Here is a 25,931-nt window from a genome sequence, read left to right as displayed (position 1 = left end):
CCATTCTCACTTACCTTGGAGTAAAGAGCATGTTCATATGGGTACTTTGAAAAATTGTTGTCTTGAAAATATTTGCCAATTCGCTTATTCCACGCCCTTGGTGCTTGCTTCAAGCCATATAAAGCCTTCTTTAATTTCAAGACTCTATTTTCTTGCCTCTTTACAACATAGCCCATGGGTTATTGAACATACACCTCTTCTTCAAGAAACCCATTCAAGAAAGTCGATTTCACATCCATTTGGTGGATTCTCCAATTGTTCCGGGCTGCCAAAGAAATTAACAATCTAATTGTTTCCAACCGAACTACGGGTGCAAATACCTCATCATAGTCAATCCCGGGCTTTTGGTTGTACCCCTTGGCGACCAATCTTGCTTTATATTTTTCAACTTCACCATTTGCATTCTTCTTTGCTTTATACACCCATTTGACACCAATTACCTTTTGCTCTTTTGGAAGTGTAGCAAGCTCCCATGTGTTATTCTTCTCTATGGATTTAATTTCTTCATCCATAGCATTTCTCCATTTTTTGTCTTGTGCCGCCTCTTCAAATCCTACGGGTTCATAATCCGCAAAGAGACAAAAAAGTGTTAGATCACCTAACATTTCTGTTACCTCATCTGTTTCGTCATATATGTCACGAAGACTCCTCGTGCGAAGTGGTGGTGTGTCACTTGAATTTGATGATGATGGAGTTGATTGGTCTTGAATTGATGGTAGTGGAGGTGATGTTGGTGGAGAAATGGGCTGCTCCATGCCTTCATTTTCTTGCTCCTCATCAGAAATTGGAAAAATATTATAATTTTCATTTGGAGTGTTCCAATCCCATGTGGCTTCCTCTTCGAATTCAACATCTCTACTAATGACAATCTTCCCATTGCTTAGATTGTACAACTTGTACCTTTAGAATTTGCATCATAGCCAATGAACACCATTTTTTCACTTTTGTTGTCTAGCTTGGTCCTCCTTTCATCCGGCACGTGCACATGGGCAATGCTTCCAAAAACCCACAAATAAGAGACATTTGGCTTTCTTCCGCTCCATGTTTCTTGTGGTGTTTTGTTTTGCATACTTCTAGTAGGACACCGATTGGACAAGTACACAGTACAATCAACTGCTTCAGCCCAAAATTCTTTAGGCATTTCCTTGCTTTTCAACATGCTTCGAGCTATATTGAGAATGGTTCTATTCTTCCTTTCTGCAACTCCATTTTGTTAAGGCGATCTCGGAACCGTTAAAGGATGGTGAATTCCATTTTCTTCACAAAATTTTTTGAAATTATTTGATGTGAATTCACCACCTCTATAAGATCGAAGAGCCTTTACATCATAGCCACTTTGTTTTTCAACAAGTGTTTTAAATTTCTTAAAAATTTCATACACCTCCGATTTTTGTTTAAGAAAATACACCCATGTGTTTCGGCTAAAATCATCAATGAATAATAAAAAATAATTATTCTTACCAAATGATGATGGAGAAATTGGACCACAAACATCCGAATGGATAAGTTGTAGTGGCGCTGTAGCTCTTGTGATAGCTTCTTTAGGAAAAAATTTCCTTGATTGCTTTCCAACGAGACATCCTTCACATAATTGATTTGGATTGTTAATGAAAGGCAATCCCTTCACCATCTTCTTTTTGGCCAACAACTCTAATCCTCCAAAATTCAAGTGCCCAAGTCTCAAGTGTCAAAGCCAAGTTAAATCATTCACACAAGCCTTCAAACATTTAGCCTCGTCGGCTTGAATATTTAGCAAAAACATCTGGTTCTTTGTCATTGGAACCTTGGCAATCAAATTACCTAATGGGTCTCTTATCGAAAGACTACAATCCTTCATGGAAATATTGTAGCCTTTTTCTAAAAGTTGTCCCAAACTCAAAATATTGTTCTTCATATTAGGCACATAATAAACATTAGAGATAAATTGATGATGCCCATTCCTCAAACGAATCAATATTTTACCTTTCCCTCTTACCGGAATTTGTGATAAGTCTCCAAATGTCACCTTGCCATTTATTGATTCATCAATATCAACGAACTTCTCTTTGCTACCACACATATGGTTGCTAGCACCGGTGTCAAAATACCACACATCTTCTTGATCACTCATTTCACCTTTGTATGCCAACAACAAAGTAGGCTCCACTTCTTCATCAACATAATTAGCCTTTTCTTCAACATCGTTAGCAACATTTCTACATTCCGAAGCATATTGACCATACTTTTGACAATTATAACATTGAATTTGAGACTTATCATACCTCCTTCCATATGACCTTGAGTAATTTCCTCTACCACGACCTCTTATTTGTTGTGAGTCATGGATTTTTTCTTCACTGTTGGTTGTGTGTTGACCGCTTTTTTTTCCTCTTCCATGGCCTCTTCCTCTTCCTCGGCCACGTGCATTTCCATGTCCTCGGCCCCTTTGATTTCTTCCATGTTTTTCGTCTCTTTCATTCAACGAAAACTTTGTTTGTAGCACTTGCTCCAAAGCTTCTTGTTTCTTCACCACCTTTTCTTCATAAGTTTGCAACGAACCCATGAGTTGATCAACAGTCATGGAATCCAAATCCTTTGACTCTTCAATGGCTACAACAATGTAGTTGAATTTGGAATCCAACGACTGAAGGATCTTTGCAACGACCCTTGTATCAGTCATGGTGGTTTCGCCATATCTTCTTAGTTGATTTACAATAGCCAAGACCCTCGAAAAATAATCTGAAATTGATTTAGATTCCTTCATATGCAATGCTTCAAATTCGCCCCGTAACGTTTGGAGGCGAACCTTCTTCACTTTATCAACTCCTTAGAAGGAATTTTGAAGAATCTCCCATAGTTGCTTTGCATTTTCTGCACTAGCAACTCTTTGTAGCATTCCATCATCCAAACATTGATGGATGGTCATCACCGCCTTTTGGTCCTTTTTTCTCATGGCTTGTAAAACATCTTTTTCGGCTTGAGACAAAGTTGTCTCATCTTCTGGCTCATCATAACCTTTGGAAACAACTTCCCACACATCTTGTGCTCCCAAAATTGCCTTCATGCAGATACACCAATTTTCATATTTATCTTTGGTGAATCGAGGCATTTGAAATGGAACCGAATTGTTTGCCATTTCTTCTCTCTCACACAAACTAGCTCTGATACCACTTTGTTGGAAATAGTGGCCTAGTTACACATACAACACTATACTATTTGAAAGAGAATAAAAATGGAGGAAAACACTTTTTATTTCACTTGATTGAAAATGAGTACAATGCATGGGTTTATATAGACTTCAAAACATAAATGTAAATGAAAAATTAAAACCCCACTAACATATCATTTAGTAAACAAAACCCCCACTAACATGACCATTTACTAGTTGTAATTCTCATACCCCCCACTAACTCCAATAAAAAAACTCACATAAATATAAAATACCAAATAAAATAAAGTTTAATTTCTAACAATTACAAGAAAAATGTCATGTTTAATCTCTCCCTTCTTTCAATGCTTCAGAAAATTAAATATTACTGATGGAGTACTATTTTTTCTAAGCTCACAAATAACCCACACATTTGATCTCAAAACACTGAATCTTAATTTTTATTTTAGAGAACGAACAAGGGCAAGGAGAACTTGGCTGTGATCTGCGACCGGCGATGAGAGCGATGGCGAGCTCGGCCGGTGGATGTGGACCGGTGAGACAAATCCAGCGAGGGAGGTGAAGCTCGGCTGTGGTTGAGGAGAAGTGGTGGCGGCAGCTGTAGTTGAGAAGTGGTGGCGGTATAAGGAGTGAGATGATGGCAGCGATTGTGGGATGTGGTTGGGGAGACACGGCGACGGCGACGGCGGATCAAGATGGCAGCGGCGGATATGGATGGGGCGGTGAGATTGTGGAAGTGGAGAGAGGTGGTGGACGTTGCAGTGGAGAGAGCGTGGAAGTTGTGGTGGTGTAAGACGGTAGGTGGGTGGCGACGGTGCTGCGATGCTTTTCTATTGACTTAGTTATATATATATATATTTATATATGATGGTGCTGGTGTAATAATGTATATATATATAAGGGCAAAATTGACTTTTCATAAGTTCTGATATTTTACCATAAAAATGAATTAAACATTAGAGGGTAATCTCGTCTTTTAAGATTTAAGATGCCTCAGGAATGGAGATTGTGTGCTGTAATTTCCCAATTACTAGGCCTTTGAAGACATTTCTACAATACTTGATTGGCATACCATACTTAACATAATGCCTAATCAGTATCAAACCTTAAATCATCGTTACTAGGTATTATATTATAAATCATTTGGACCAATATGTTTTTCTCTTATAGTTTTAATAGTCTGGTTGTGAAATTTACTGTTCTTGGTACATTAATTTGTCTGTATATGTTGTTTTTGGTTATTATATGGTGAAATTTTTCTATGGGGCTTTGCGTTATGTTTCTTGTGCTGATATGCCCGAGACATTTATAATGAAATTTTGATTCTTCAGTTTCCAGTTCTGTTATATGTAAAAGCATTTTCTTATCAAGTTTCAGATTCTTTGGTTGTAATTTTATTTTTTATCGCAGTTTCTCCGGAGGTGAAGGTTTCAAATTGAGGTCATTGGTTACTTGGGGACTTTGAACACCGGATCAAGTCCATTAGTGATCAAAGGGATTTGCATTTTTCTTATAGTGTTTAGAGGTTTCAAGTGTCTCGTGGCTTTTGTGGTACACTAGTACTTTATTATGCTATCATTTGTTTGGAAGGAGGATAGACCATTAAATTGAATGCGACTAATTTTAGACATTTGATTGATTTTCTGCACCTTTTTTGCTCTTTTAAGCGTGATCAGACTTCCATATGATTTTTACTAATTTTGTATGAAAGAAAATTCGTCTGCTTTTTAATATTGTTTAAAGACTATCTTGCTGATACTATTAAATCTTTTGGTCCACTGAGATGTGTTCTTTCTAGTGTTCTTAGTAAGGATTTACATAGCTACTTACTGACCAGTTTAGGTAGTCTAAGAACTGAGTTAACCTAACTGTAAATTTGCAGTGCTTCCCTCCATTAGAGAATCGTCAGGAGTGGTCTTGAACTGGGGAGGCCTGAAATAGATTGTCAAGTGAAATGTAAATATGTTTCATTGACAATTTAGGCTCGATTAGAATAGAATTCATTTGCTAAGCGATCATTACATTGGAAGGTAATGAAAAAGATAGTGTTTAGTTTGTCCCTAAGAGCCCCATTGGCATGCATTTTGCTTCTATAGTTTTTTGCCGCTATAGTGTCGATTTTGGCAACAAAAGTATATTTGGTGCGGTTTAGTTTTATTTTACATAGTGCTAAAACACTTTGTGAACAATAGTCCATAATTAATACACCAAAAAGTTATTTTTTCTTGTTTTGACAACTATTCATGACCCAAAATCTTATTTTGCATGTTTTTATTTTCCGACATTTTCACAGCAAAATATCGTTTCCAAACGTACTTTCGATTTATTTTCAAAATATTCTTACAGCAAAAATATTATTTCTTTTTTAGTCAAAAACAAAATGTCTAAAACAAATCACATGTCAAATGGACCCTTAGGGACAAACTTGTGGCGGTTATCGAAATGTATGTTACTTTTAATGCAGCATTTGAGTTATGGTTGATTTTTGGGACATGAAAATGCATGCTATGGTGGATTAAGGTAATCTAATTTACAGTTTAAAGCTTATTGTGGCTGTCAAAAAGTAGATGTTTTGGCTGGGTAAAAGAACGTTATTTTGGTGCCATACTACGGATTAGGGCATCAAACAGGGTAGTTACTAATGGCGTGGACTTTTTGGCAAATGGCATATAGATGATTAATCATATCTTAATTTTAACTCCTAAAATTAGAGACCTACTTTGTTAGATTCATGCTATTCACTTTTATAATGGTTTTCCTTTTAAGCCTAATAGATTTCTGATGTCAAGGCTTCAACGAAAAAGTTGGTGTCAGACTTAAGCGAACCAAAAAACAAATATGAGAGAGGACAATGTCAACAATTTTTGGAGGAAAAAGAAAGATAGTCTTTGTCTTGTGACTCTGGTATGAAAGAGATAATTATAAAAAATAAAAATAAAAATAAAAACATTTGTTTCATTTTGCTTTTGAGTGTTAATAATAATACGAAAATTCACTTGTTAGAAAATGGATAATCACAAACTCTCTGTACGATTATATCACTCATTTTACTGTCAATTTTTAAAAGGGATAATGAATCAAATAAGATTTATACAAATCATCTTCTTTTTCTCTATATTTTTAGAAGAAACATAAGGGTTGGGGTGGGGAACAGGCGCAGTCCTATCCACCCCCACTGATTTTTTTTTTTTTTTTTTTTTTTATAAATTTTATAAAAAATTTAAAATGTTCTTATTTTTTAATAAAAATTTTAAAAATATCCCTACTTAAGTTCATCGGGCATGTCATGTAAAATAACTTGTCGAAAATTGATAGATAAATTATTTTTGTTAAATTATAATATTTTTTTTCTTCATAAATATTTTAGAACAACCAAATATCAAAAAATATTTTAAAAAAAATATTTTATGTCCAAACAAATAAACCTAAATATATCTTTTTTTAGAGTGGAGGTTGGCCTTTCACTCCTGCCTTAAGGATTAAGGAAGGGTGCCACTCGATGCGAGAAAACTAAAGGATTTATTCTTTGAGTTCGACTATACTTTTCCTTTCCCTTTATTTTTCCACACATTCAATATCCTGATAGCCTTTTTCTTTTTCTGTTAACCTTTAATAATTAATATAAAAATAAAATAATGTTCCCACCAACCTTCACTTTAAAAACCACTAAGTATCTTTTACCAGCCAGTGCCATCTTGTCACATTTCTGTTTCAACAAATGTTTGTGAAATAATGAATGCCGACCCGCGGTGATTGTAATTATTTTACCTTTCGAATATATATATATATATATATATAATATTTATTTATTTATTTTTAGATATATTTTAAGTAAAATTTATATTTATGTGTTTAAGTGAATTTTATTTATTTTTAGATAAAAGTACTTTCATCAAAGTTTTCAGCTTAACTTAGACTTATATTATATAATTTAAATATATATTCAAAACATGGTTCGCCGTATAGTTTGATTCGTAATTTTTTTTAAGAATCGATTTCGTTAAATACATTCATAAATTGATCAGTTTATACCAATATTAGTCTAAATCCGATATACTGCAATCACAACTGTTCTCGCGATAAACCAAGATCCGAAAAGATAAAAGCATTTTCATAACCTTTTAAGTTTAACTCGGAGTAACAGTGCTCTCTCTTCTTTCTTTCTTTTATATTTTTTTAATAAAAAATGAAATGTTTTTATAAAAAGTAAAAAAAATTCATTGGTTAGAATACTACATTCCAATTACCTGTGACGTAGATGGAGTAATTGTTTACGAAGGACAAGCTCAATTATGCGAGAGGCAGCTTTTTCAATCGCTTCCTTGAGCGACCCCCACTTACTCATTGTACCAAAAATATAATATACCGAATTAAGCGTCTCTTTTTTAAAATTGTGACTCACAATCGTTTTAACTTGATGTCTGTCTTTGAATAAAAATGAGTTACAATTCTTAAAGACAACACTTAATTTGGAATATAGGGAGTATATTGATTCCAAACATGTTCGGACTAATTTAGTTCTAATATGATAAATGCTCAGACTGAGCGCCGTTTTAAGTATAAAAGTAGTGCATTTGTGCCAAATATATATATATATAAAAGAGTAGTAGCTTTGATCTATGTATCTGCAATGTTTTACTACTCTGTTAGTAAATTGCCTATTTTAAAGTACGGTGTTTCTCCCTGAAAAACATTTTGTGTAATACAACTATCAAAATTGAAGTTATGGTTGAAAAGAAGAAGAATCAGGTTGCGTTTGCTGAATTAATACCAACCCCATTCGTAATTCCATCAATTATCCGTCTATCAAAAAAATGAATTAATTTAGCCAATCCTCTTGTACCTCCAATTAAAAATGTTGCATAAAAAGCATCTATGTAACCACGATTATATGACCAATCATACATCCCATTTATTATTTTGTCCCTAAGAGTTCTCTTAGGCCCCGTTTTAGCAAATGAATTAATTAAGTTCAAATTTTGCGAGGATGAATAAACGGGTTTATTTAAAAAAGATGCTATAAAAATTCCAAAATAAGCTATACTAACTGAAAAAATTGCATCTTTCACAAATTCATACCAATCCATCAAATCATTCGAATTTTGATGTAAAAGGTTTATAGTCGGATTTAACCATTTGGATAATATATCCAAATCCACTCCTTCGTGATTGAAAGGAATTCCTATGGATCCAACGAACAAAGTGAATAGGGCTAATACAAGCAGAGGAAATAACATAGTATTGTCCGACTCATAAGGATATGAATAAGTGTTCTTATTGCAAAAATGAGAAATAGTAATAAAGGTTCGTGTCATCTTTCTTATATTCTCCTCAATTCGATATGTCTTCTTTGAAAAAAACGAAGCACTTTCATTATTATTCATTGTTAATAAAGTTAATAAGCGAAAATTTTTGTTAATTGTTTTCGAGCCTACTTTACCCCATAGAGATATTGAATAGAACGGGGTATTTTTTTTGCTGCTATAATTTTGAAAATGAACGATTAAATGACCCTCAAAGTAAGTAAATAGATCCGAAACATATAAAATGCAGTTAATCCTGTTGTAGAGCAAGCTATTATTGCAAAAATTGGTGAATACAACCAACTATCATTAAGAATTTCATCTTTGGACCAAAAACAAGCAAGAGGTGGAATACCACAAAGAGAAAGTGTACCTAATAAAAAAGAAATTTTTGTGATTGGTACATGTTTTGTTAAACCCCCCATAAAAACCATATTCTGACTTTTATCTGGAGAATATCCTACAATAGTTTCCATTGAATGAATAACAGATCCGGATCCTAAAAACAATAATGCTTTCGAATATGCATGGGTAATCAAATGAAATAAAGCAGTTCGATAAGACCCCATACCTAGAGCTAACATCATATAACCCAACTGAGACATTATAGAGTAGGCTAAACTTCTCTTAATGTCTTTTTGAGCAAGAGCTAAAGTAGCGCCTAATAATACTGTTATTATACCTATCCAAGATATTAGATTCAGTATGTAAGGTATGACTGTGAAAAGAGGAAGAAGCCGAGCTACAATAAAAACTCTTGCCGCTACCATAGTAGCAGCATGTATAAGAGCCGAAATAGGAGTAGGCCCTTCCATGGCATCAGGTAACCATACATGAAGGGGGAATTGTGCAGATTTAGCAACTGCACCGACAAATACTAGAACGGCACACACAGTAATAAATGATAAATTGACCTCATTTTTTAAAATCAAGTTATTTACTATTTCGAATAAATCCCGAAATTCAAAACTACCTGTTATCCAATAAAAACCTAAAATTCCTAATAATAAACCAAAATCCCCTACACAATTAGTTACAAACGCTTTTTGACAAGCATTTGCCGCAACCGGTCGTGTGAACCAAAATCCTATTAATAAATAGGAACACATTCCAACCAATTCCCAAAAAATATAAATTTGTATCAAATTTGAACTAGTAACTAATCCCAACATGGAAGTACTGAAAAACTCATATAAGCAAAAAATCTCAAATATCCTTGATCATGAGACATATAATTATCACTATAAATAAGAACCATATTCCAACACTAGTAATTAATATTGACATAATAGAAGTAAGTGGATCGATTACGTAGCCCAATTCTAAAGAAAAATCATTATTGATGATCCAAGACCATACATATTGATAGATAGAACTGCTATTCATTTGCTGAATAGACAGATCGATCGAAAAAATCATGACTATACTTAACAATAGAACACTTAGAAAAGCCCATATACGACGGAGATTTTTTGTTGCCGTCGGAAAAAGAAGAAGCCCCACTCCTATTAACATAGGAACTGGAAGTGGAATCAAAGGTATGATCCATGCATATTGATATGTATGTTCCATAAAAAAATAAAAAGTAATTAATTGTTTCCGATTCGCCAGATCTTGCCTTTTTCGAAAGGAGTCAATAAAAAAAATAAAGATATGCACTAACTTAAACTAACTTAAAGAAAATTTTAGAATTTTCTATTCTTATTTATTTTGAGTCTTTCCTAAATACTTCAAATATTCAAATCAAAAAATTAGAATTGGTCAAATAAATTACTAGTAAAAAGTGAATACTTAGTTCTTAATTAAGATATTTATGAAGATAGAAAAACTTACAATTTTTAGTATTATTACAAAAATTTCTCTCCCATAGAGCAAGGATGAAGAATTATACCAAAAAAAGGTCTTTGATTCTGATATTAATCATAGGATCAACTAAGATCAACAACTTGGCCTAATAAGATAAGAACTCGCCATTGTAGTTAGTTTATTCAAAATTATTAACTAGTATTATGTCACGTATCTTTTAACAGATTAATTACTAGTCCCATTCAAATTTGAAATGTGAAATTAGAAATACCCCTTCCTCGGGCTTGACCAATTAATAGAAAAAAAGATGAAAGTTTTTTCAGTAGGGAAAAGTTGGTTTCTTAAACTTTTTGATGTATTTTATTACATGTAAATGAAATATCGAACGCAGAAAATAGACAGAAACAGAAATGGAGGTTGGATTTTATAAACTTCAACCAATTTCGTTTCTATGATATATCGGATTCTACAGATATAGATTTAAGTGAGAAAGAATGAGAAATAAAGATACCAATCAGTACAAATTTTTCTTTCTTCAAGATATTGTAGGGAATAGAAAAAACAATTTTTTTAAATCACATAATAATCATATATCATATTCTTTTTTTTTTTTTAGTAATATTTTATACGATTTTCACATATCTATATTTATTTTTTATGAAGAGAATATTATCTAGAGAATAAATAGATAGATAATGAATAGTAAAGAACAATTCGTTTTGAACAATAGATGTCTTTCACATCCAACTATAACAATGAGTGATCTCGTAATTTTAAAATGGCAGTTCCAAAAAAACGTACTTCTATATCAAAAAAGCGTATTCGAAAAAATATGTGGAAAAAGAAGGGATATTGGGCAGCGCTAAAAGCCTTTTTGTTAGTGAAATATCTTTCTACCTGAAATTCAAAAAGTTTTTTTGTGCAACAAACAAATAAATAATCAAACGTTGGAATAATCTGAATCAACTTGACTCGAAAAATTGGCTAATTTTATTTATAATATAATTAATAATTTCCATTACTTACTGTATTGGACTAATCAATATGAAATAGAATTCATCTTGCTTTTCTGATATATATAATAATAATTTGTCTCTTTACCGAATTCTAAAAGTAATACCTTTGTGTTTGAAAAAACGAATAAAGATAAGATATGGAGTTTTCCCTTTCTTTTTAGTATATTTTATCATTTTCGGGGTTGGAATTCTTATTTTCCCCATCGACCCGCTTGTCACAATCACAATAATAAAAAATAAAAACGTTTTCTTTCTTTCTATATTTGGAAAAGGGCAAATATAAGATCTTTATTCAAAATGAAAGGGTCATTGAAACTAATTCATTAAGTTTCAAATTTTGTTTGTAACTTTCCGAATCATTATTTCTTTTAATTACTATCTATACCCTCATATGCTGGACAAGGATTTCGTTGATCTTCTCTTCAGCTTCTTCACTTTGTCCACAGGAACCATTGTATTTTATTATCATGTATTTGGTAATGTTAATATTTGTGAAATAATTGAATCGCCTATATTTTAAGATTTTTTGATAATAAAATAAAAATTTTAAAATATTTTGTAAGCCCTTGTAAATATATATATTTGTTTTCTACTGTAACTGAAAAAAAGTAAAGGCATGCTTCTCAGTGCTTAATGTCATAAGCCTATTTCTCTTTATTTCCTCTTTCTTGTTTTACACGTAGCCTACTTCCTTTACCCTTATGTTGTACGCATAAACGTAAAGAAGGCACCACTGCAATGATTTGGTTTGTATCTATTTGCAATATATATATATATATATTTTGAATTACTAGTCCTGTATCATCCAAGACGCCCCACCACCACACAGTACTCGTAAAGCGTGCACCAGAATCGGGACGGATTCAAAAAAGTATGCGAGTATGTGAGAGTCGACGACTTTTTAACTAAAAAGGTTGAGTATATAATTAAGAAAAGCAAAATTAGTAGGTATAATAGCAAAAGTAAAAAATTACAGTGGACGCAATTGTCCCCACTGAGTCCATCACAAGTCCGTCCCGATTGGAGCCAAACCCGGATTGAAACTTATATTTCTTGGTAGTATTGTTTTTATTAAGTTTAATGTAATTTTCTTTGAAATATAAATGAGTGTAAAATATTAATTTTCTTTGAAATATAAATGAGTGTAAAATATTAATTTTCTTTGAAATATAAATGAGTGTAAAATATTAATTTTCTTTGAAATATAAATGAGTGTAAAATATTAATTTCATAACACACACTAGTCGGGAAGATACTAAAATTACTCCAGCAATTGAGTAGGACATAGGAGTATATTGTAGTTGAACCTGCATGTAGTTTGTCCTTGTGTGTGTGTGTGTGTATATATATGTGTTCTTTTTCTTTTTTTCTTTTTCACTCTAATTTACCCAAAACCATATATGATGAACAATTTCTCGTTAATTTTTTTTTTTTTAGATAAAAATTTCCATTTTTTTTTTCTCTATTAAATGAATAGAATAGAGCAACGAATTTTATCCCGAAATAATCACCGAATGTGGCCCAGACTCCTTAAAAGGTAAGACTCAGCTAACAAACCTCCTTTATAATTTCGCGTAAAGTAAAAAAGAAAAGAAAAATAATTCAATGATCGTGGATAGAAAAAGGCAATGATGTGAAGATATGGCGGTTAAATACACAAATCTAACATATATATATATATATATATGTTTTCACAAATTAAAAATAAATAAATAACAAAACACATTTTCACAACAAGATTGATCCGGACTTCACACTCCTTTTAGGCTTTGTAATGAGTTTTTTTCTCCAGTAACTATTCAATCAATACTCTCTTTCACAATTTTTGAAAGCAAGAATTAAGGCAAAACATGAAATAGACATGGTGACGGTAGAATCAAAGAAATTGGGGGTTTTATTTTTATTTTTATTTTATTATATAATTTTGAAATGTTTTGTATAAATCTTTGTGGTCTATTAGATGAAATCCTAAACCTACAAAGTTCAGAGAAAGTGAAAGCGGATGACTTACAAAATCTTCAAATTACTTATCAGTTTTTCTGAGAGATGGAGTCTGGTTTTTATCTTAAAGACAATTATTTCGGGAATATTTTTAGGGTGCTCTATCATTATTCTTAAATGAATTGACAATTTTACCCTCACACCTCTGTTTTCTTTTGCATTTTTAACCAAGGAATAATTTCTTTTGCATTCAGCAACTTTCACACCCTTCCATTTAGAAAATCGCATAGTTCAGGTGAGGTGATCACCAGAAACCCTCTCCTCTCTCTCTCCCTCCCTCCCTCCCTCCCAAAGTCGAGATGTCATATCCTATCGTCATCTCTCTCCCATTTTCCAGTGCCACTCGGGTAAAGGGAAGTCCTAGTTCCGGTGGGGGTTTTGGTGCTGCTCGTGGGTCCGGAGAGTTGGATTCGGGTTTTGGTGCTGCTCGTGGGTCCGGCGAACTAGATTATCCTTCGAACTCCGACGATGATTATAATTTTTCACCCCAAACTAGTACCATTCCGGTGACTTACCGTCTCCTCTATTTACTTCCATATGCAAATTTTTTATCTATTTGTTTTTTTATCATGCTATTAAAATTTCGCCTAATTAACTATTACTGCTGTCTATTTAGGAATAATAAGTAGCCTTGTAGGATGTGACGTTTTATTTGTTTTCGGTGAATATTGTGGATTTATAATAATGCACCCCAAAAAAAATTGCAATTTTAAAACTTATCAAGATATTTTGTTAGTGAAACTAGTGTTTTCTAGTAATTTATGTTAGGATCATTTGTTTACAACTCAATTTCACTTACGCTATGTTTGGCTGGCATGGAATTTTGGAGGAATTAGAGAAAAGTAACTCTGAAAATTGAACCAAAATTTTCTCTGATTCCAAGGCTCCAATCCCATGCCACCAAACAAGGCAATTATCACCTGGTTGGCTAGGTCCGCCGCCAGGGCGGAGCGGCAAATTTTACTTTCGAGGGCAAACTTGTATTATGTAACTAAATTTTGATTTATTATTATTTTTTTTTATAAAAAAAATCAATTGTAATATAATTTTATTTATAATATACAGTCATAGTACATATACAGTCATAGTACATAGGAATTGTTTCAATTTTCAAAAACTTTTTGAGTACTTTGATTTTGCTATGAGAAATATATATCATTATTACCTTGATAAAAGATTAAGAAACAAAATAATTTTAACTAAACAAAATTTCACAAGTGTTAAGAATACAAAAGTATTACTTTAGTAACTTATACAAGAACTGTAGTCATACAAATTGTTATTTAGCAAGTGACAATTAAAAGTATTATTAGTATATATATTTAGATAAGGACTACAATAAGAATAAACTTAAATTTTGTTTCACGTGATTTTTTCTTTGAAGAGTATGGTTAAAATGGTCCATATTAAAAATTTTATAAGTTTCAAAAGACACAAGTTTAATTTTATTTTCAAACTCTCTATTTTGGGCCCAATGTATGTTTGTTGAACAAAAAACAATTCATTGAATTTTTGGGACCATAAGTGAAGTTTCATTGGGACCACCACTGGTCACATGTTGTCTCCCGTTGCATATGCACCGGACAATTATCGGAAAAACTCCCTAGAGATGGCCCCAAAGGATTTGAACTCCCAACAAGATTTGAGGTGAGAGCCTTTGGCATTTAGGCTATCCCCTTGGGGTTCAATAATAATATCACTCTCCAGTTAGACTGTATAAATTTTGCCAATTTATTTCATAATTGTATCTGTAGGTGTCCTATTAAGCTACTCCACATGGGCCGAAGGCAAACACACTTGGACTGTTGCCCACGTGGCACACTGAGAAGTCAAACACCCATTGATTGAACATAAGCAAAACTTTGGCATCTCATCAGGTCATCAAACCTCAAGAGGGCAATCCTATAGTCACAAGCAAAACCATGGCATCTCACCTGGTCATCAAACCTGGCCAACCCTCGAGTCACAAGCAAAACCCTGGCATCTCACCAGGTAAACAAATCTTGAGAGGGCAACCCTTGAATCCCAAGCATGATTCCAGCGTCATACCTAATTGCTAAGACCTCGAACCCAAGTTGTCAAACAAAAAGCGAGATGTGGATAAGTCCTACTCGCATGTTTACAACTGATGACAGTTTGAAAGATTTTGGATTGGTGGATGAAAAGTCAGAAGATGCCTAACACGAATGATGGCTCTGACCACTGAGATGGTGGATATGTATTGTGACAGAGAATCTTACCATCACCATTAATGCCCTGACAGAGTCATTATTGGCTCAGCTACCGCCGTTCTCATAAAGCCAAATGCATTTAATGCTCATGATAAAGGGGGTGGTACATCGCGCCTCGTAAAGAGATAACTCGATAGGGTACAAGGCAAGGACCAGGAAAATCAAGGACCTCTGGGTAATACCAGAGGTGCTAAGGACTATAGACACCCTTAGAGCAAGCATTAAAGGCAGAGTGAGAACAAGAAGAATTAACACACCAGCATTCAGAATTTGTCACAGATACAACCATCCCTACCTTCACCAATTTCTCACGGGGTTGTCTGCTTTTCCTCCTCCATCCAGATCTTATCTCTGGGTCCCTCTTATTGTGTTCTTGATTTCACCTTTTCATTAATATTTTATAGTGTTACGAATCTTATAATAAAGAACCCCTACAGTATGTTAATGACAGTTGTGGGTTTTTTCATGCTTTTTAATATGGGGAAGCTTCAATTATTGTGACTTCCATTTTATTTGACTTAAGTTTTGGGTAAAATAAGAATACAAATAGTTTAGACTAGTACAATGTCTTGTAGGGGTCATTGCTTGGTGCAATGGTAGTGGCTCAGACTGAGCAAGGAACAGATTAACAATATGTATCTGCAATGTTTTACAACTATGTCAGTAGTTTCCTATTTTACAGTGTTTTCTCCCTTAGAAACATTTTCAGTAATACAAGTGGAACCATTGTTTTTCTTCTTTCACTGTCTCCTATTCAGTTTAGCTTGACTCAAACTCACAACTAGCAAACAGGACATCAAAATTGAAGTTTTGGTTGAAAAGAAGAAGAATCTAGTTGTCTTTGTTGAATCGAATAAGGATTTTGTTGATCTTCTCTTCAGCTTCTTGACTTTGTCCGTGGGAACCATTGTCAATCTCCTCCATGACAAGTCACCACCGACTGTGATTGGATGCATGAATAACTTATATAGAAGTGTTGAGAATCTTGATGCACAATTTTTAAGCACAGAAGCTTGCCAGGACATGTTGCTTCAGCTGAGAAGATTGTCCAAATTTCAATGCAGTAACTTAAAACAAGCGATTGTAGGTAAGTTAAACCCTGTCGAATGCTACTATATTTGTGGAGATTCAAACTGCAGAAAGGAAGGTAAAGGCATTTTAAGTGAGTTTTCCAATGTCCGTTGCCACTGCGGAGAAGTAATGGATGAACTGGTGACTTTGTCAGAACATACTACCGAGGCTTCTTGTGATGAAGGTGAAGGAGAATTTCTTAAGGGAGGAACAGAGAGGTTTTTGGTAAGTGATGATTTGCAAATTATGTCTGGCTCAATACCCCCAAGTATGGTGCTACTGAAAAAGCTTGGCATCGTGGATGCAAATGAGCTTGAGAGTCGGAGTTTGAATATTGGACCAGAGGAGGTAACAAGTCAAGATTTATGTGTTTTACAATCTTTCATGCTAGTCCAGTAAAAGTAGCTAGTATAAGGAATTAATGTGGTTCCATTGTTTCAAGGTTGCAACACATCATCATTTATTATATGTTCTTTTGTGCTAGTCCTGTGACAGTAGAATTAAAATAATATATTTGATTCTGTTATAAATAAATTTTAAGATGAGCAAATTCTGTTCCAACTTCCAATATCATTTGAAAGAGACTGTTCCATTATGTTTTAGTGTCATTCCAAATCCAATTTGATGTTATAGCTCATAGCAAATTAATCGGTTCAATCACTCTCATTTATGGTTGTAATATCCTACCTATTCCAAGCTTTGTTTAATTTACACATTAATTTTAACCAAAATCTCATTAGCATAAGAAAATAGGCTCTTATCTTTAATTGTTCTCTTTCCTTGTTCATTCACATCTTCAAAAACAAGTTGTGGTAAAGAACTTCAACAGCAATTTTTCTTTATAATTTTTTCATCAACTTCAAGATTCCTCTTCGGTATTTCATCATCGTTCTTGTTTTCTTTTTGTTTATGTTTAACATGTTTTACATTTTTCTTCATTTCTTTGTGTGTTCCTGCAAGAATATCTCTGTTATTTTCATTTTTTATAGTGAGTTTTTACAAACTGTTTTGTGTGTTGAATTGAATGCCAATTCATTAAGTTCACTGGCAAGGGTAGAGAGGATTGGTTGTTTTCTTATTTCTTCTGCTTTTCTGCTGCTAATCCGCTTCTGAATGTTTTATTTCTTCTTTTTCTGATTATTCGGTCAGATTTTGCAATTGCTTCGACTCTCATTACTCACCAAGGCACCTTTAACGCAATTGATTTCATTAGCGAAAGGAGCTAGTGATCCTATAGAGATTGAAACCAGAAACATGGCTAAATCGCTAGGCAAAAGGTCTGCAACCAGTGACCCAAAGAAGATGAGCTTGACTATTTTCATAAGCAAATCTAGGAATAAGGTATTATATGCAGAATGTAGAGAAGATTTTGTGGACTTCCTCTTCAGCTTCCTCACATTTCCTCTTGGATCTATATTAAAACTTTTGGGTGGAAAGTCTTCACTTGGAACTTTTGACAGTTTGTACAAAAACATCAATGATCTAACCACTGAAAACTACTTGAAATCTGAGGAACTCAAAAACGTGTTACTCAGTCCCAAGCTTGCTCCTTTCTTTGCATGTGAGAACCAGCTACTGCATATTGAAGAAAGTTCCAGTCGCCAATACTTGCTCTATACTTGTGGAGCGACTGATGGTGAGTTGTTTGTCCACCCTATGACATCCAAATTCGATGGTTGCTGCTTTGGACAAGAATTGGGACTCTTGTCCATGGTGAATCCGAAGTCTTCTACTGGGGAAACCACAGGAGGGGGAGGATTTGTGAAGGGACCGGCCAAGTTCATGGTGACTGATGACTTAGTTGTCACACCGCTCTCTCCCATCTCAAGCATTTCATTTCTTGGCAAGTTGGATGTGCCCATAACAGATGTTGACCAGAAAGTGGTGACAGTGGGTGGGGAGGAGGTAAATTCTCATCTTTTTTCTTTTCTTTTCTTTTCTTTTTTTCTTTTTTTTTTTTTTTTTTCCTCCTATAATTATTGATAGTTTTGACATGTTTCGAACGTGCATAGCTAACTAGTTGGATTATGTGTAGGTTTTAAGGTTGGATTATGTGTAGGTTTTAAGGTAGTTTTCAAATAGCAAATTTTGAATCTCATGTTACCCGAAATGTGGCAGAGAACTAATTATTTTGTTATATAAATAAGGATTCTGCCATGAATTTTTGGAAATCAACCTAATACAGCATGCAGGACACATATTTTTAATTGATAATTTTCAATTACGCAATAGTTAGCAAGAGGTTCCTGCAGCTTCTTCCTTGACAGGTTGAATTCCTTTACACTTAGAGACATACTAGGTGTCCATAATGTCCTTGTGGTCTTGCATGTTAAACAACAATGCAGCGATACATATTCCTTTCAGGGGAAAAAAATTTTAATAGCCTGGTACCTACTATGTAGTACCTCTGGCCAATGAAAACTCCCCATTTCCCTTGATAATAGAAAATAACAGTTAACCATTGGTTGGGGATATTAGATTCTCGAAAGAAAGTTGATTTCCATAATAACCGAGTAATTTACAATTGGAATATCATTGTTTGAAGTTCTTTTAGTTTAACATGCATAAACGCAAACAATTTGAGAAGAAAATACAAGCATATGGCATCAAGAAACTACAACAATAGCACCCATTGGATTTTACTCTCTGGCTGATCTATAGCAGTGATTCATGTCATCGTCTGTAACTTTCATTAAGCATGGAAAGATGCACCAAATTTGAGGTTAGGTTAATTTGAACGATGACTGCTGCTTGTACTTTGATTTCTCACAATTTAGTGGGCTACAATTAGGGGAAAAAAAATTGCTTCTGCACTTCCATACAATTGGGGTTACCTCTGTTTTTTTTCTTCTGAATAATTGGGAGAACCTTATTTATTTATTTTTTTTTTTTTTTGTTTTTTGGTGCAGGCTTTGAATCTGCTGAAGGCTGCTCTAATATCTGAAACGGCTCTGACTGATGTCTTCACCTCAAGGGATCAAAGTGCTGAAGATGTTAAGTGCTCGTTTGGCGGAACTGCTATAATGATGAAAGCACTTTTAAAGAGCTTTTATCTGTCATAAAACTGTCAGTAAAAAATATGTTAGGTATTAAATGATGCATTTATTAAAGAAAGCATTGTTCTTTATTAAAGCACTTTTTATACTTAGTATGTTTAAATTATGTTAGGTATTAAATGATGCATTTATTAAAGAAAGCATTGTTCTTTATTAAAGCACTTTTTATACTTAGAATGTTTAAATTTGTTTGGTAATAATATTGCGCAAAACACTTTTATTACTACTTTACTAATTTTACTATGTTTCCCATATACTAATAATATGTGCATAAGTTATTTTGATTTTCTTCTTTAGTAACGCAGATATTTTTGTTTATTATATAGTATTTGTTATTTAATACTGAAATATAAAATATAAATAGACAGCCTCTTTAAAGAGGGAATGGATAATCTGGGAAACAATAAACCAAAAAACTAGGGGTCTATTTATTTTGTAACTCTAAAAATCATTCTCAAAAAATATAGAATAGTTTTTAGAGAATTATAAAAGACATGTCTCTAAAGACAGACCTTTTTATAATTGAGTTTTCAGAAAACTGAACCAAGCAGAGTATTTGTATAGTTTTTCGATTTTCAGTTGTCTGAAAACAAAAAACAGTTGCGGTGTCCTAGCGCTATTCGAGTTTTAAAACAGCTGCCAAGCGAGCCCTAAATCATTTACCATTTGGCGCCATTCTAGATACTAGTTCCAAAACTAGCATTTTACCCAAAAGTTGAGTTACTTATAAGCTTATAGGTTTTCTTTGAGAAAAGAACTGATTAAACTCTTCCCAGAAGAAAGGGAATGTCAACACACACCAGTGTTTTCTTTAACCCAGACAAATATAATATAATATCATCATATAAAGTCTTAAATTGGAAACTGAGTAAAGCAGTACTACGTATTTAAATGGAATGGCTCAAATATATAGCATAAAAAAGTTGATTTTTTAAATTAAAAGTATCACGTTAACTATGTTTTTCCTCTTAAATTTGAAACTGAGGGTTTCTTCAAGATGAAAACAAAATGTGAATCTATGCAAATTGGAAAATAGAAATGTCTTCGTAATAAAAGTGTTAACCTAGTAAAGTCTATGCAAATATTTTGTAAATCTCTAGAATGCATGCTACCATTTTACTCCATACGTACACTTAGGACACTTCTCATATTAGGAATTGTTTGGCAAAATTATAAATATATATATATATATATATATATATAGATTGAGTAGGAATTTTTTTTTAATATTTTCGGGTAAGTACGTATAATCTTAGTCAGAATATCAATATGAGTAATGATATAAAATCGATCGATTTTTATTGTTATTCTATCTAATAGAGTCTAACAAAGATTCTTTGTTAGTAAAAGATAATTATAAGTAAAAGATAAGAATAGATTATCTCTCGTCGTTAATTGTTTTACTCAGTAACTGTCACATCAATCAATATAAAATACAAATATTTATATCATATTGACACACACACACATATTGCAAGATTAAGCATACAACCTTTTTTTAAAATGAAAAAAATAAAAAAAATTGAACTCACAATATAAGAAGAGAGCAACAAGTTTGTACTACCTTGGAATGCAAAAAGTGTTCCCCTAAGGGAAGGAGAATGTGAACTGTATAGTTGACCACTCAAGACTACATATCATTTTCTGAAGTTAGGCTACATAATTTTTATTTCGAGAACTTATGGAAACGTTGGAATTCAAATTCCACATATTTTGTCATTTTGATTTAATTTGAATTTTCTAGAGTGTGCTCACTAAGGGGAAACATTTATAGTTTTGTATTGCCAACTTTCAAAAAGGCAAAATAAAAACAAAAATCATGTTTAACCCTATGTTTTTGCTTTTATTATAGATAATGTTTTCCATTTTTGTAAATAAAAGATGAAAAAAAAGTGATTCCTATGACATATGTTTTTGGCACTCTATCCCAAAAATGTTTTGCTACACGGTTACTACAAGGGCACGGGCACTGTTCATCTCAAACAAAATTTATACCGAGTATTATTCATGTTATATACTAATATGCTACAAATTATATAGTAATATATATTATATAATAGTGTAGATTATTTTTTTATTTACTACAAAATATTTTTTTAATATATAATATTAATAAATTATTATGCAATATATATTTTATATTATTATATACCATATCTATATTACTTTATATGTAAATATTATATTGTAATTAATTTAGAATATTATAATTCATTATATTTTTTTTTTACATATAAAATATATTTTTAATTAATTTATTATAACAAAATATATGTTAGATATATAATATATATCACATAATAATGTTGTACACAATGCATGCGCATCGGTAAGAGCGTTTTTGTAGTATATCTTACTTTGTATTTACGTATTAGGCATTATTAAAATTTGTGATTTTAAATTGAATATTATATTTTATTATCGTGTATTTTATTTGGTAATATTAATATATGTGAAATAATTGAATCGCATAAATTTCTATATTTTAAGATTTTTTGATAATAATGGAAAATTTTAAAATTAAATAAAAAATTTACAAATATTTTGTACGCCTTGTAAATATATATTACTACCAAATAAAACGTTCTTTTTGTTTTCTACTGTAACTCAAAAAAGCAAAGTCATGTTTTTTGCTTTCCTACTTTCTGCTCAGTTCTGAATGTCACAAGCCTATTTCTCTTTTTACCTCTTTCTTGTTTTACACGTAGACCTGGTCCTTTACCTTTATGTTAAACATAAAGAAGGCATCACTGCAAGTTAATTTGGTTTGTCTCTATTTGCAATATCTATATATATATATATATATATATATATATAATCCTGTATCCTCCAAGGCGCCCCGCCACCACACAGAACTCGTTAGAGCCTGCACCAGAGTCAGGGAAGACTCAAAATAGTATGTGAGAGGGACGTTTTTAACTAGAAATGTTGATCGCAGAATTTCAATCTCAAAATTTTATAAGTATAATAGTGGATATAATAGCAAAAGTAAAAAATTTCAGTGGACGTAATTTGCTCCAATCACAAGTCCGTCACCATTGGAGTCAAACCTTTGGGATTAAAACTTATATTTATTGTTAATATTATTTTTATTAAGTTTAATGTAATTTTCATTGAAATATAAATTAGTGTAAAATAACACACACTGTTCGGAAAAAGCATATAAATTAGTCTATACTTTTTCTATCCCTTTATTTTTTCACACATCCACTATCCGGATAGCCTTTTTCTTTTTCTTTTTCTTTTTCTTTTTCCCTTTAATAAATACTACTCCGTACTATAAAATAATGTTCCCACCAACCTTCACTTTAAAAACTACTGGTATCTTTTAGCAGCTAGTGCCATCTTGTCACATTTCTATTTCAATAAATATTTGTGAAATAATGAATGCCCAGAGGCGGTGATTGGAATTATTTTACCTTTTGAATATACGTAGTATAAACATATATAAATATAAAATATTAATAAAATACATATTTATTTATTTTTAAATATGTTTTAAGTGAAATTTATATTTATATTTTAAGTGAAATTTATTTATTTTTAGATAAATATACTTTCATCAAAGTTTTCGGCTTAGCTTATACTCATTGATAGGGAAAATATTTCCATTGGATTAGACTAGTAATATTTCATTATCAAGGATAATGAAATATGACGTGGTTCAATAGGGTAAAGATAATCATGGCATAATTTGAGGAAGTTACAGGAGTAAATCATATCCCTGACAAATCTGTCATAATTTGAGGAAGTCAAAGGAGTAAATCATATCCCTAACAAGTCTAGCAACAAACGGATCTCCTCTTATCTCGCACAAGCGGATGATAAGGGACCTCAACCATCGACATCGGCGGAACCAATTTGATTCCAATCGACAGCCATAAATAGGGCACCAAGCCATTAAAGAAGGTATATGAAAAAACCCCTAAACATGATATACATAATTATTATGTGATACGATTACAAGTACTAACTTTATTGTCGGAAGGTCCTGGCACCCCACCGGTGCCATTCGAGGTGACGTCCCTTTGTTTTGCAGGTAAACACCGTCGTTCCAAGTCGCGAAGGTTTTCGCATCAACAGCTGGCGCCATCTGTGGGAACGATTAGTTCTCTGAAGAAATAATAATCCTGACGCGACTTGGCTCGGACGGCAAAACGAAAGTTTCCGATCATAGAAACCATCCCAAAGTCATCAGTTGACAACGGGTTTCCATGTTCTTATATAAGGACGGGACTCTACATCCTGACTACCCGTCCATTATACTGGGGACAGAACGGTGGGTTACGTGATGCCATCTAGTGTACGATGACAATAATCAAAATTTGGCACGTCGACCCAGGCAGTCCAATGTGGTGTTTTCCATCTAGCGATGCTTGGTCCCCTCACTACTGAGGTTTGGTCGTCTAAGACCAGACTTTATCTCATATCAGGCAACAGCCAATTACCAAGGCCTGGTCGTTGAAGACTAAGGCCTGGTCCACCTGCACCTACATAAATGGGTAGGTCTCCACCAATCAAGAAAATCACTACCAACAAGGGGGTCTCTACCTATTAGTAAAGCCTCTACTACTGAGGATGTCTTTAGCAACGAAGTCTCATTACTTAGTTCGTTCTGCAATCAAGGTGGCCTTCTACACCCAAGAATGTATCAAGGCCTTCCAGTCCAAGGAGGTCCAATGTCCCTCAAGATCCTATATCCAATGAGGTCTGTACTTCCAAAGAGGTTCCTAAGTTAAAGACGATCATTGGATCCAACGAGGTACTGACCATCAGACCGTCATCTGTCAGTCGTTGGATACCACGCCCCTATCCACCAGGCATCAAGCCAGTCGCTGGACACTAAGCCTCCACCTACCAGACAACAGTCGTCACCTCTCTTCCCTTGCAGGAATTGCCGATCGACTTCAGATTATGCAGAATTTTGAATTGATAATTCATTGCAGGTTATCTTTCAATAATTATTTCTAACACAATCTAATGTTTTTAGACAACTGTAAATTGTTACAGCACCAGGCACTCCATCCGCTGTATAAACGTATATAGAATGGGTCATCACCCAAGATCCCACCATCGGGGGCAAAATAGTGGATCACATGACATCAATTATCGATCTACATATGATGACAAGTTTAGAAGATTGACATACCAACCTTGGTACATCAAGCTAGTCGGGTTTTTAGTCTTTCTCCTTTAGTGACCCCTCGGGGGCACTAGTCGTCCAAGACTGGTGCCCGATCCTCTGAAACCATAACCTGGTAAGTCTCTAAACATCGAGAATGGTACAACCCTTGGTTATCAAAAATCAAGGCTTGATTATCCGAAACCAAAACCTAGTCAACTAAGATTAAGAATTGATTGCCCAAAGTCTACAAAGGCTCGGTCATCCAAGATCAATGCCCGGTCACCCCAGGTTTGGTCATCAGAGACCAAAACCAGGGCCTAACTGACAAAAGTATGGTCATCAGAGATCAAGACTTAACCTACAAAGGTCAGGTCAAAAAACGTTCCTCCCCTTCACATGTTATACCTATGTGGTAATTAATTCCCTTACTAAAGGGACGAGCTGAGTGAAGCTCGTAAAACTTAATTCCCTTATTAAAAGGACGAGCTTAGTGAAGCTCGTAAAACATAATTCCCTTACTAAGGGGACGAGCTGAATGAAGCTCGTAAAATTTATTCCCTTGCTAAAGGGACGGGCTGACTAAATCCCGTAATCAATATTCTCGTATTATAAGGGATAGTAAATAAATGTCATGTACTAAAAGGACCTGTGCTGAATGAATCCCATAATCAATATCCCCGTACTATAAGGGATAGTAAATAAATATCCTGTACTAAAGGGACGATTACCCAAAGGAAGATTACCCACGGTAACATTATCCTAGGGAATATTACTCAAGGGAAGAAAACCCACAGGAATATCACCCAAGGGAAGATTATCCACGGCAACATTACTCAAGGGCAGAGTACCCAAGGGTACCAAAATAGTACCTAGGGGCAGAGTACCCAAGGGTACTAAAAATAATATCCAACCTAGGGGCAAAGTACCCAAGGGAAGATTACCTAAGGGGAGAGTACCCAAGGGAACATTACCCGACGGCAGAGTACCCAAGGGAAGATTACCCAATGGAAGAATACCCAAGGGTAAAAAAAAAAAAAAAAAAAGGGGCAAATGATAGGGAAAATATTTCTATTGGATAAGACTGGTAATATTTCATTATCAAGGATATAATGAAATATGACGTGGTTCAACATGGTAAGGATAACCATGGCATAATTTGAGGAAGTCAAAGGAA

At 33.6% G+C, this 25,931-nt stretch overlaps 2 protein-coding genes across 3 annotated transcripts; one reads left to right on the top strand and one right to left on the bottom strand.

Moving 5' to 3' along the window:
• Window positions 1-1,687: 1,687 nt before the first annotated feature.
• LOC132269882 (uncharacterized) lies at window positions 1,688-2,659 on the bottom strand. Its single transcript, XM_059771115.1, has one exon. The coding sequence runs from the start codon at window positions 2,657-2,659 to the stop codon at window positions 1,688-1,690; it is 972 nt and encodes a 323-aa protein (XP_059627098.1).
• A 10,510-nt stretch (window positions 2,660-13,169) lies between these two features.
• LOC132270850 (uncharacterized) lies at window positions 13,170-19,782 on the top strand. Of its 2 annotated transcripts, XM_059772059.1 has the most exons (4): window positions 13,613-13,780; window positions 16,387-16,924; window positions 17,726-18,481; window positions 19,486-19,779. In XM_059772059.1, the coding sequence occupies exons 1-4, from the start codon at window positions 13,743-13,745 to the stop codon at window positions 19,636-19,638; spliced, it is 1,485 nt and encodes a 494-aa protein (XP_059628042.1). In that variant the 5' UTR covers window positions 13,613-13,742; the 3' UTR covers window positions 19,639-19,779. The 2 variants fall into 2 exon arrangements, with proteins under 2 accessions (XP_059628043.1, XP_059628042.1); XM_059772060.1 differs by lacking the exon at window positions 16,387-16,924 and having other exon boundaries at window positions 13,170-13,780; window positions 19,486-19,782.
• The last annotated feature ends 6,149 nt before the right edge of the window (window positions 19,783-25,931 follow it).

Source organism: Cornus florida, unplaced genomic scaffold (assembly GCF_030987335.1).
Source record: "Cornus florida cultivar Cherokee Brave unplaced genomic scaffold, ASM3098733v1 CherokeeBrave_3.0.0_Hap2_Chr08, whole genome shotgun sequence".
In the NCBI taxonomy this organism is placed as follows: domain Eukaryota; kingdom Viridiplantae; phylum Streptophyta; class Magnoliopsida; order Cornales; family Cornaceae; genus Cornus; species Cornus florida.
This window is presented reverse-complemented; position numbering and strand designations above follow the sequence as displayed.